Source organism: Bubalus bubalis, chromosome 9 (assembly GCF_019923935.1).
Source record: "Bubalus bubalis isolate 160015118507 breed Murrah chromosome 9, NDDB_SH_1, whole genome shotgun sequence".
Classification (NCBI taxonomy): domain Eukaryota; kingdom Metazoa; phylum Chordata; class Mammalia; order Artiodactyla; family Bovidae; genus Bubalus; species Bubalus bubalis.
In genome coordinates, this window is record NC_059165.1 from 88,079,352 (window position 1) to 88,092,769 (window position 13,418).

General features: G+C 38.4%; 1 protein-coding gene across 8 annotated transcripts in view; it reads left to right on the forward strand.

Annotated features, from left to right (window-relative positions):
* The window catches only part of CDC42SE2 (CDC42 small effector 2), a 118,575-nt gene that overhangs the window by 55,461 nt on the left and 49,696 nt on the right, over nt 1-13,418 (forward strand). For 7 of the 8 annotated variants that reach the window (XM_025293051.2, XM_044947856.1, XM_044947853.1 and 4 more), the window contains one exon: nt 12,018-12,358. In XM_025293051.2, coding sequence (XP_025148836.1) covers nt 12,305-12,358 — 54 coding nt within the window. In that variant the 5' untranslated portion in view covers nt 12,018-12,304. Of the gene's footprint in view, nt 1-12,017; nt 12,359-13,418 lie in introns of those variants that run through there. The other variant, XR_003111466.2, reaches the window with a different exon arrangement.

The window sequence follows — 13,418 nt, forward strand, 5'->3', positions numbered from 1 at the left end:
ATGAAGGGGGAAGAAGAATGATGCAGTTGTGATGACAATAATGATCGTTTGTTTTTTGCTCAGTTGCTAAGCCATGGGATTCTTTGTGACCCCATGGACCATAGCACTCCAGGCTCCTCTGCTCTTCACTGTCTCCTGGAGTTTGCTCAGATTCATAGCCGTTGAGTCAGTGATGCTATCTAACCATTTCATTCTCTCCCTCCCCCTTCTCCTTTTGCCTTAAATCTTTCCCAACATCAGGTCTTTTCCAGTGAGTCAACTCTTGACATCAGGTGGCCATAGTATTGGAGCTTCAGCTTCAGCAACAGTCCTTCCAGTGAATATTCAGGGTTCATTTCCTTTAGAATTGACTAGCGTGATCTGATCATCTGATCATGCTAACAATAAAAACTTATCTTGTTTTTTAAATTTGCTGTGTGCAAGGCACTATTCTAAGCAGTTTAAATTTATTCATTTAATCCTCACATACACCTTTAAGGCAGATAGTTAAAAACTCCATTTTATAAAATTCTGAACTGAGATACACAGAGGTTAAGTAACCTGCCCAGGATCATTCATCCAGAGTGTGGAGGAATGCAGGATTCCGATGTAGGCTCTCTAGTATCTGAGTCTAAATTCTAAGTCACTACATTATTACTCTTTCTGAGCTTGCATGTAGATAACAGTGTGTAATATGAATGTGACTATACATGTGATGTGAGGATCTCAAGCTGAGAAATTAAATTAAAAAATGTGAACTTGAATTTTATACTTCACTTTATGGGTTTCTAAGCACTAGAAAGTGCATACGGTGCTTCATGGGTTGTTCTTCAACCAGGGAACACTGGGCTTTAACAGAATAATCAGAAAAACACTGTAAGTCTAAACTGTCTGAATGAAAGACAGACACTGAAGGAAATGAAAATTGTGATTATTGAAATGAAAGTCACTAGCTGGGAGAAAATATTAATAGCAAAAGTTAAATAGCAGTAGAAACAGGTAAAAGAATGATACATATATAGAAATGAATCTGAAGCTAGAGAGTCAGTGAAATTGGAGTCAAATGCAAAGACAATCTTAAGAGCCTTCATAGAGAAAAAGTAAATTTATGTTTAAAGGACGGTAAATTAGATTGACAGTTGACTTCTCATCAACAACAGTAGTGGTCAGAATAACATGTGTAAAGGACTGAAGGAAAAACACTGTCAGCCAAGAATTCTGTACTTAGCTAAACTGTCATACAAGACTAAGGACAAAATACAGACCTTGTGTTAACAGTGTTAACTGAGTGAAGGGTACATGGCATATTTCTGTTCTGTTTTAGTAGTTCTGTAAATTATCTCAAAATTAAAATGAAAAAATCCACAATTTTAGAGAGACACCGGAGAAGCTTACCACTTGTAGCTAAATATTTAAAAAGATGTCCTTCCCAGATGGCGTTAGTGGTAAAGAACCCACCTGCCAATGCAGGAGACAAAAGAGATGGGGGTTCAGTCCCTGGGTTGGGAAGATCCTCTGGAGAAGGACATGGTAACCCACTCCAGTATTCTTGTCTGGAGGACCTGATGGACAGAGGAGCCTGTCGGGCTACAGCAGAGTCACAAGAGTTGGACACAACTTAAGTGACTTAGCATGCACATGCTACTGGGAAAAAAAAAATTTCTTAAGCAGAAGAAGGAAGTTGAAAGGAAAAATTGGGAGGCAAGAAAAAATGGTGATCTAAAAACTGGTAAATGTGGATAAATATTGATAATCATCAATATTATTTACACTTACCTATGCTCAGCATAAGTGCTTCATGTAATTCTCTCAACAACCATGTAGTATAGTTACTAATATTTTCTTCAATTTGAAAGAACTCATCCAGTTCCCAGCACAAATGAATGAAAAGGACCAAACCAAGTTACATTGCTGAAAACCTTGAGAATTCCAAAAGCAAAGAGAAACTCTTTCAACTTCCCAGAGAAGGGAGAAATGTGTCACCAGAAAAGAAACAAAGTTATGTCCCCAGACTTCTTAGCAGCTACTCTTGAAAGTAGTTAATAGTGAAACAGTGCCTTTAAAATCCTGAGGAAAAGATCCTTAACTTGATATTCTGTGTTTAACCAGTCAGTTAGATGTCAAATGCAAGCATTTAAAACATTTTTCTTCCCTGTACCCTTCCTTAAGAAGCTACTAGAATGTGGTGGTGGTGTTTACTTGCCAAGTCATGTCGGATTCTTTGCCACGCCACGGACTGCAGCACTCCAGGCTGTCCTTCACTAGGGAGATAGTGAACTGGAATGTGTGATTTTTTACAAAATAAGCTGAGGCGGATGAAAAAAGGAAGAGGTGATTCTCAGAAAGAGGGCATCAACCTAGGAAAGGAACCAAAGGAAATATGCCTTGAGAGCAGCTAGTACAGATTGAAGCAAGAGGCCAGATAGTCATGTGACGAAATCAAAAGAAAATTTAACTCAGTACATCTACTCACATGTTCAGGTATTTGGAAATTACAGGTCTTGTACAGAGCTAATTAAAGTGTTTTGCAGTCCCTGGTGCCTCAGTGGTGAAGAATCCACTTGCCAGTGCAGGAGATGCAGGGTCAATCCTTGGGTCAGGAATCTTCCCTGGGAGAAAGTGAAAAGTGCTAGTTGCTCAGTCGTGTCTCTTTTGTAACCCCCCTGAGCTATAGTCTACCAGGCCCCTCTGTCCATGGAATTTTCCAAGTAAGAATACAAAGTGGGTAGCCATTCCTTCTCCAGGGGATCTTCCCCACTCAGGGATCAAACCTGGATCTCCTGCATTGCAAGCAGATTCTTTACCCTCTGAAGGAAATGGCAACCAGGCAAACACAAATTCTTAGGAGTTATTAACCACAGAAAAACTAATGATTATTCAAGAAAAAATAGCTAATTCTAATAGATGACTTGTTTTAGCAGTGGCAGTTGTAGTAACAAACATTGATTATTGATTCAACCAAAAACTATTATCAGTGTTGATAAGTAAAAGGGAGCTTGAGGGTAGGCAGTGATTTTAAAAAAGACATATTCTAATCTATTTTAACAGAAAATCAGGTTAAATTATCTAAAAGTCAATAACAAGAATTAGCAGTTGTCGTCTTATTCATAAATACCAGAAGAAACACCTTGATAACTTAAAGATGACTACGAACAGAGAGGGACGTGCTAAGTCGCTTTAGTCGTGTCCAGCTCTTTGTGACCCCATGGACTGTAGCCCTTTCAGTCTGTTCTGTCCATGGGATTCTCCAGGTAAGAATACTGGAGTGAGTGGCCATTTCCTCCTTAATCGAGCTCATATCTCTTATGTCTCCTGCATTAGCAGGCAGGTTCTTTACCGTGAGCACCACCTGGGAAGCCCAAAGAATTACATTAGAACGTTTCCTAATGCCGTGACGGCGAAAGTGAAAGTACTAGTCACTCAGTCGAGTCCTGCTTTTTGCGACCCCATAGCTGTAGTCCACTAGGCTTCTCTGTCCATGGAATTCTCCAGGCAATAATAGTGGAGTGAGTAGCCATTCCCTTCTCCAGGGGGTCCTCCCAATCCAGGGCTTGACCCAGGTCTCTTCGCGTCGCAAGCAGATTCTTTACTGTCTGAGCCACCAGGGAAGCCCATAAAGTGTTAGTCGCTATATGTCATATTTGCCATTTTAAACAGCTCTTTATTGCTTACCAATATAAAAATCTTTGTGCTTGTATTAATTTTTTCGAAAGAGTAAGGTAATATGGATGTGCTCAGTTGCGTCTGACTCTTTGCAACCCCATGGACTGTAGCCCACCAGGCTCCTCTGTCCATGGGATTTTCCAGACAAGAATACTGGAGTGAGAAGCCATTTCCTTCTCCAGGGGATCTTCCCAGCCCAGGGGTCGAAACCATGTTTCCTACATTGACAGGTGGATTCTTTACAACTGTGCCAGCTGCACAGCCCTGAATAAGAGTAAAAATTTGTTTAAATATAAGAAAGTAATTTACAGTATGATTTTTAATTCCCTGAACTGCTGGTAGTGTTGAGTATGTATTGCTTGGTAAACCTTGTATAATGATGCCACCCACCAAGAAAGGTTATATAGACACAGATGTGGGGGAAAAGACAGTGAATTCAGTGTTACAGATAATGTTAACAAGGAGACCACATGAGATGTTCATTAGTATGTGGGTATAAATATCTACCTAGACTCAGGAGAAAAGATAGCTTTCAATCCATGAACTAATAATTGAGAACCTACTCTGTCACAGAATTGTTATTTCTAACTCTGTATTGCTAATGAAGGGTTTTAGGACAGTGGATGAAGAGATAGAAAAGGGAGAGAGAAACTGGAAAAAGGAAAGAAGGAGAGTAGCAGGAAAGGAAAAGGAGGAGGATTTATTGTTAAAGCTAGAAAAGGTAGGCATGGTGTTTGTTCTCATACAAGGGTGAGCAGTGTGGGAGTTCAAGAAGGGAACAGGAGTTTTCTTATGTATTACTCTGTTTACATTGCAGACTCTGTCAGGTTTGAGCCAACATAAGAAACCCTCCCGTACATATGTATATATTTGGGTTAAGTACTTGGGTTTTAATTAAGGGGAAAAGGAAGATGTCAGAAAGGAAAAGCCTGGGGAGACTGAAAGTGCTACCAAACTATACCTATAAAATATTAATGTCCAAGGTAATTTGTAAAAGTAAACCTAAATGAAACTATGTGGGATGATAGCTTTATTATCCTGGGAAAGGTAAAATAAACCAATTCTTGATGAAAATTTGTCAGAAGTAAGATAAACCCCCTAATCTGTGATGAAAATCGACTTTTGACTTTCTGACTTTTGAGCTTTCATATGGAGAGTTCCCTGGCTGTCCAGTGGTTAGGACTCTGCACTTTCATCCAGATTCAGTCCCTGGTCAGGGAACTAAGATCCATAAATTACACAGTGCAGCCAAAAAAGAAAAAAGAGAAGCCTTCTGAGGAAAGCTGTAAACAAAGTTCAAAAAACAAAAGTGATGCAACAGAAAATACATAGGAAACCTGTACAGTCTACAGACTGTTGGCTGCGCCATGTTAATGGATTATTGCTGTTTACTTTCTAAGTTGGGTCTGATTCCTTTGCAACCCTGTGAACTGCAGATGCCAGGTTCCTTTCTCTCTGGAATTTTCCAGGCAAGAATGCTGAAGTAGGTTTTGCTATTTCCTCCTCCAGGAGATCCTCCCAGCTTAGGGATGGAACCCATGCCTCCTCCATTGGCTGGCGGATACTTTACTGCTGAGCCACCAAGGAAGCCCCATGTTAATGGATTAGATACTCAATATTGTTAAAATGTAAATTTCCAAATGTCAGAAAAAAATGCAGTCCCAGTCAGATTCAGAGGCTTTTTTTTTTTTTTTTTTTTAAGACATTGACAAAGATCCTCAAACCTGTGTGGACATGTGAAGCATCTAGACAATCCAAAGTAATCTTGTAAAAGAATACTTTGGAAGATTTATCACTACCTGACTTCAAGTCATAGTATGAAACTATAGCAGGCTTCCCAGGTGGCCCAAGGGGTAAAGAACCTGCCTGCCAATGCAGGAGGCATAAGACACGGGTTCGATCCTTGGGTCAGATCCTTGGGTTGGGAAGATTCCCTGGAGGAGGGCATGGCAACCGACTCCAGTATTCTTGCCTGGAGAATCCCATGAACGGAGGAGCCTGGCGGGCTACAGTCCATGGGGTTGCAGAGAGTCGGACACGACTGAAGAGACTTAGCATTCGCATACATGTATCAGAAAGGCAGTCTGGTTCTGGTGTAGGAATAGGTCAGTGTAATTAATAATCAGCCCAGAAATGGACACAAACTTAACAGTTACTTGATTTTCAGTAAAAGGTACCAAATCAAGTCAGTAGGCAAAGGGATCCATCAGGAAATGATCTGGAGCAATTGTACATCCATGTCAAAAAAAGGAATCATGACCTTTACTTTGTACTACCACTAATAACTAAAAGAGGATTATAGACTGAAAGTAAAAAATGAAAGTTGTGGGTGAAAAGATAACTGAAGAAAAGCTGTTTGGGGAAACATGCAAACATTTCCTAGAACACATATCATAAAAGATGAAATAGATAAACTCTACTTTATTAAAAAAAACTCTGAGACATGTTGTTTTTTAAAACATGGAAAGACAAAGACTAGGAAAAAAATACAATATACTTATCTGACAAAAGACTAGATCTAGAATATGGAAATAACACAACTGAAAAAGACACATAAATTTAAAAAATGGGCAGAAGATCTGATTATACCTAGCCAAAGAAGAAAATATATGAGTGGCTTGCTATCTCAGCAAGATAGCACTTCATACACAGGGGGATGACTGAAATTAACAAGATTAAGTTAGACACAGAGTGTGTTGGTAGGAAGTGGAACAGGTGGAACTCTCATACATTGCTGGTACAAATGCAAGATGGTACAACCAAACTGGAAAACTGGCCAACAGTTTAAAGTTCAAACTGTTCTTAAAATATGACTCAGTAGTTCTCTTTCTAAATATTTATCCAGTAGAAATGAAAATTTCTGTTCACGTGAGTATTTGTATATACTAATTCACAGAAGCATTTCTAATAGCCAAAAACTGGAAATAACAGAAACAGTTACATTGTGCTGCATCTATACAGTGGAAGTCTGTATGAATTAGCTAATAGAGGCATCATGGAAAATCTCAGAAACATGCTGATGAAAAAAGCCAGATTTTTTTTTTTTTAATACTATGTGATTACATTCACATGAAACAGTGGGAAAGACTAACCTGTAATCAGTCATTCTAAGAAGAAAAACTAACCTTACTTCGTAGTTGCATGCACCCGCAAGTGTGCCTTTTATAACTGAGTTCAGGGAACAGGGACTTGATTTTGAACTTCAGCCACAGAAAAGAAGGTCTGTGATAAATACATAGTTTGAAAGCTCTTTTCAGAATGTTTCCCCCTGCCCCCCCCGCCCCGGCCGAAAGAACTTTGTACCACAAGTCACTATCAAAAGAATGATTTTAACTAGATTGAGACAGATTCAGTGCTGGTGCAGCTATGATACGGCTTTACTGAGAACTCAGACTTGGTCATTGATTAGTAGGTTCTGCATTTCTGCTGGAAACCTCTTTGGCATTTGGTAGAATTTCAGATCTTACTACCCCTCTCCCCACCCAAACATCCCAAATTTTACCAGGTCCTTCAGAGTCTCTAGTAAGGATGTTCATTTTTATTTTATATATATATATATTTTTTTTTTTTTTTGCATTTCCGTGACTCCCAACAACTTGAAATTGTTAGTACTTGCTTCTTTTACTTATATATTTAAATTGTTATTTAAAGATATAATATGTAGAAAATTGCATAGACCATAAATGTACATGTAATACAAAATTATAAAGCAAGTACTTGAGTAACTACCACCTAGATCAAGAGGTAGAATATTATCAGCATTCCAAGAGCCCTTGTGCGTCTCTTCCTATTCTTAATTCCTGCCCTCAGCCATAGAGATAACCACTTTCCTGACTTGTATTATAATTTTCTAGTTTTACTTTTACACTTCCTTATGCATCTCTCGGAGAAAGCAATGGCACCCACTCCAGTACTCTTGCCTGGAAAATCCCATGGACTGAGGCGCCTGGTAGGCTGCAGTCCACGGGGTCGCTAAGAGTTGGACATGACTGAGTGACTTCACTTTCACTTTCTACTTTCATGTATTGCAGAAGGAAATGGCAACCCACTACAGTGTTCTTGCCTGGAGAATCCCATGGATGGGGGAGCCTGGTAGGCTGCAGTCCACGGGGTCTCGAAGAGTCAGACACGACTGAGCGACTTCACTTTCACTTTTCATTTTCATGCATTGGAGAAGGAAATGGCAACCCACTCCAGTGTTCTTGCCTGGAGAATCCCAGGGACGGGGGAGCCTCGTGGGCTGCCGTCTATGGGGTCGCACAGAGTCGGACACGACTGAAGCGACTTAGCAGCAGCAGTATGCATCTTGACACAAAATAGTTTAGTTGAAGTTTGTTTTTTTTTTTGAACTTGTTTTTGAAATTCGTATACATGAGGTCTTTCCATGTGCCTTATTTTGTCCTCAATAACATGGCAGTGAGAAGTGACCAGTGTGTTGGATGCAGCTACCACTTATTGTAGTATTCTTTTTTTAATTTAAATTTATTTATTTTAATTAGAGGCTAATTACTTTACAATATAAAGTAAGCCAAAGAAAGAAAAACACCAATACAGTATACTAACGCATATATATGAAATTTAGAAAGATGGTAACGATAACCCTGTAGTATTCTTTTGTATGAATGGAGTACAGTTCATTTTTTTCAGTTTTTTATTGAGGCATAGTTGATTTACAATATTGTGTTAATTTCTACTGTACAGCTAAGTGACTCAGTTATACAGTTATATATTCTTTTTTATATTATTCTTCATTGTGGTTTATTTAGGATGTATAGTTTCCTGTACCATACAGTAAGGCCTTGTTGTTTATCCTTTTTATATGTAATCGTTTGCGTCTACTAACTCTGAAGTCCCAGTCCAATCCTCCCCAACCCCCACCCCTTTGGCAGCCACAGGCCTCTTCTCTGTGTCCGAGTCTTGCATCATAGGTATGTTCGTTTGTGCAGTATTCTCGGTTCCACATGTAAGTGATAGCATACGGTATTTGTCTTTCTCTTTCTGATTCACTTCACGTAGCATGATAATCTAGTTGTGCCCGTGTTGCTGCAAATGGCATTGTTTTGTTCTTTTTTATGTCTGTAGTATTCCATTGTATAAATGTACCACATCATCTTTACCCATTCATCTTTCGATGGAAATTTTGGTTGTTTTCATGTCCTGGCTATTGGAAATAGTGCTGCTATAAACATGGGAGTGCGTGTGTCTTTTTGAATTACGGTTTTTTCAGGTATATGTGCAGGAGTGGGATCGCTAGATTATATGGTAATTCTGTTTTTAGTTTTCAGAGGAATTTCCATACTGTTTTCCATAGTGGCTGTACTAATTTACATCCTTCCTACAGTGGAGGAGGATTGCCTTTTGCCCATACCCTCTCCATTATTTGTAGACTTCTTAATGATGGCCATTCTGACTGGTGTGAGGTGGTACATCATTGTAGTTTTGGTTTGCACTTTAATAATAGCACTGTTGAGCATCTTTTCATGTACTTATTTCATGTACCTGTGTGTCTCCTTTGGAGAAATGTGTCTTTAGCCTTCTGCCCATTTTTTGATTAAGCTGTTTTTGTTGTTGTTGAGTTGTATGAGCTGTTAGTATATTTTGGAAATTAAGGCCTTGTGGGTCTCATTGTTTGCAAATATTTTTTCCCACTCTGTAGATTGTCTCAGTTCTTTAAAAAATTTTTTTTTATTCCTTTTTTTTTTTTTTGGCGTGGTGGGGAATGTAGACTTTTAGGTTGTTTGCTAAAAATTCACAGCTATTACACATTATTTTTTGTTACTTCATTGTACTGTTTGCTATTTTAATTTTGATAACAAATAAGAGCATCTTGTATCAGTATAACTCTTTGTAGTATATGCACTACCCTTATGTACACCCTCCTTTAGCCCTCATTTCAGACTTGTGACATCGGCAGTGTAGCATTCCATTCTCATAACTAACACAGCTCGTCAGTTCCTCAGGCCAACATTGTGAAAAATTAAGGTAGTATTAACAATTGCCACCGTTCTTTTATTTCAAAGTCTAAATTCTAAATTTTATCCAATTCTGTTTCGCACAAACTAAGCATGCTCTGTACCTCAGCTGAGTTAAAGTATTTCACAAAAAAAGGAAAAGAAATTATTTGGTTAGAGGTATGCCGTGTTGCCTTGTTTGTTTTTTTTTTTTCCGAGTCATGGCCTTACTGTTTCTTTGGAAGTTGACCTAAAAAGTTTTGTTTTATTAATTTGTGTGTAGGATGTTGGGACATAAATTCTTTAAATTGTCAGCAGTGAAACTGTTCACGCAAGTATGAAGCTTATATCTGCACCATTTGATTTAGGTGTGGAAAGGGAGGAGGAGGGGAAGGGGCTGAGGAGGTTAGATTTTTGACCAGAGCATACTGCTTACTTCTATACTTTTTTACTCAATGCCAATCTCTGAAAGTTGAGAGACTGAGCTTTTAATGCAAGGAAGCTCTGCAAATCACTAAGTAGCCTGACAGTTCACGTAAGTTTTTCTAAAATCGTATGTCTAATGAAACTATGGTTGGTGAAATGCTTTGGTGCTGTAGTCCAGTTTGACCCCTGATTTATGTGTGGAATCTGCTGAGTTGTGTTTAAAGCCAAGTTTAGTTGTTGATGTTGCAAAGTGACACGTCTTTTGTTATCTTAAGGTATTAAAAGTGAGGTTTTCAGTGTGGATGTGATGTAAGCAACTCTGAGCTCAGGAAGTCAAAGTAACTATGAGTATATTTATTATTAGTGTCTGTGGAAATTTTTGTGACAAATTCAGTACTTCTCTAAAGGTGTTATGTATAAATGTGTTCTAAGTATATACACATTTGTAAAAAATTCTAAAAAGAAATTTTGTTTAGAAAAGCAAGAAGATGGAAAGTATACTGGTATGATATTCCAAGGCGTGTTTGAAACATTTTTAGACTTAAATGTTTACTTAACAAATAAAAACCTGTGGAGCTGCAAACATCCCCTTGGTTTGAAAATGTATTTCATCCTATCTGTTTTCTAGATGATGCACTTAAGTATCTTTTCTGTCTTATCTCCAGAAATACAAATTAGTATACTTTAAGCAGTCATTCTTTAACTAAACATTAAGAATTATTGTGAATATCACTTTCAAAGTAGTACATGCAGTGGGAAAATGTGTATTTTAAAATTTTAAAAATAAGGAATAGCTTTACTCTGGGAAGGACATTTGAATTTGTGGAAATGTGGATTTCTAAATAGGGAAGCCATTGATTAATTTTAAGTGTTAAACAGAAGGAACATTTACTTAGTTCAAAAGTGAAGAAAATAAAACACCTTCCATTGTAAAATTAATTTGATAGTGGTTTCTGGCAAAGATAAATTATGAGTAAAAAGGGTGGTGCCTGGCATTGTATGTAGGTGAGAAAATATAATGATAGAATAAATCATATAGTAGATTTAAAACCTCAGATTTCAAATCAGTAGAGTGGAAACATCAGAGTAACTCAGTGTTTGTATGTGCTACAATAGCAGTGGTGAGCAAAAGGAATTTCAGTGTCAAACAAAGGCGTATTTGTTTTCATAGAATTGGTTAAAAGATTTCACAGAAATTTTTTTAATGGCCAAGATCTTTGAATCAGGGTGGAATTAAGCTTGTCAAGTAAATAGTAGCTGAAATAATGTTCTTGATGTTGTAAATATAACCCTTTGCTCTGATACTCTTGCTGAGGAAATACATGAAACATACTTTTCTTTTGAGCTTATAAACCTTCATAGTATTTACTCGCTTCATTGGACAGAGCCAGTTGCAAGACTGCTTCTTCTTTGTTTCAGAGTTTGGGTAAGGTGAGGAAAGTTCATCTCTCCTTGAAAATGCATTCCAGTTTCTGAATTCTAACTGCGGTGATAGCGTACATTTTCTTCCTTCTTATCTTCTCTGAACATATGCTTAAAACTTAATGTGTCATTTTCCTGTAATATGTTAGAAGGCACGTCCTTTAGACTGTGTAGAATGAGGGTCCCAAATTCATGCCTTGTTATGGCCTACGTGTGTGCCATTGAACATGTATGCATTAATCTTCATTGAAGATCTTCTATGCAAATGTAAAAATAGCAGTCATTTATGTCTTCCTGGTTTAGAGTCATAGCTTTGGGAAAAGCTTTTATAGTCACAAAACAGAATGCTCTGTGAAGGCAAGGATTACTGTTTCCTTTGAGTTCCTATGTTACCAATACCTGACACTCAGTACTTAAATATTTTTTTGTTGAGTGACTTATCAGTTTATTAAAGTCTTGATTTTTTTTTCAGTGTTTACTTTTTTGGAAATATTCTTAATTTTATCAGGGATTTAAGAAATAAGCTTCTAAAGATAAGTAAAGTAACTTGTTTTCTTTCCTTTTTTCTTTTTCTAGACCACCTGCTGAGGCCCTGAGACAAGACAACAATTTTTATACTTTTCCTGGTGGTTCAGAAACAAGTCTCTGTAGACCAGAAACAAAGAAAGGAAATAATCTGACCTTTTCTTTACTAGATTGACTGTAAAAGACACTTGACTTCCAGGAACAAGTACAGAGAAGTAATAAAGTTATTATTTTGGCATCATTGGACATTGATCGCATTGAGAAGCGTGCTTTGTGAAGCTTCCCGAGTTGAGATTTGGAAACTTCATTGGTGCTCATTTATAACTTGGACTATCAGCATGAGTGAATTCTGGTTGTGTTTCAACTGCTGTATCGCGGAACAGCCTCAACCCGTAAGTATGACGTGATACACATACAAATTGGGTGGGGTACTTGGTATGCATACTCTTGATTCTCAGGCTAAGAACCAGGATTCCAGTAGTGATTGCAGGGCCGTTCCAAGGCTTGCCAGTGGAATTCTAAACATCTGGTTAAAGAAAGAAAAGAGTAAGTTTGCTTTTGAGTAAATGCTATATGTGAAGAGCTGTGCTAGACTACGGTATGTGACTGAGGACGTTGTAGACCAACTTCCGGTGGACGCGTGAGAGGAGAGGGAGACACCCTGCGGTGGAGCAGCCAAGTTGGCTTTGGAGATGAGTGGGTGGAAGGTGGCGAGCCAGGATTTACCATCTCATCGTCCTCAGAGCAGTTCTCTGGGGAAGATGCCGTTATCCGTATTTCTCTGTAGACGTAGGTTCCGTTTTTTTTGCCCTGAGTGGACAGTAAGTAGTCTGCGCTGGCCATTTCCTGCTACCTGCCTCACTTTTGTCCCTTCTGACCTGTGCACATTTTGTTACCTCTACCAAAATTCTACCCTCCCCCTCCAGTTTTCTCTTCATCTTTTAAGATGCCTGTATCGAATGTCAACTCTGTGAAATCTTCCCCAGCTTTCTCCTGACTTAGGGGAAAATCCCTCAGCAATATTTCCACCAGCTCTTTTAGTTCATTTTTCTATGGTAGGATGGACCTTCTTGCGTAGTAACTACTGCCGTCTCTTCTTCAGGGGCCCTGACCATATTTCCTTTATAACTTCAGGATCGCATCTAATACCTTGGAGAATGTGGTTGTACATGCTAGCTGGTTTGCTGGCTGACTGGCTGAATAAAGAATTTCTATTGTATTCTGTTTGGAGTAACATTTGTAACAATATGAAAGGAGGAATGAGGTGTAATCTTAAGGTCTCCTCAGATCTTTTCTGACCCTTTCCCTGGTCATATACACAGTCCACTTTTTAATTTTCCTTGTATATACAGTTGTTTTGGAATCTCCTAGTCTTTAATGTCTGGCTCTGGAAAAGGGAAAATATGAAAAAGTGAGGGCAGGGAGGAGAAGAAAGGGCACCGGCTCTTTAAG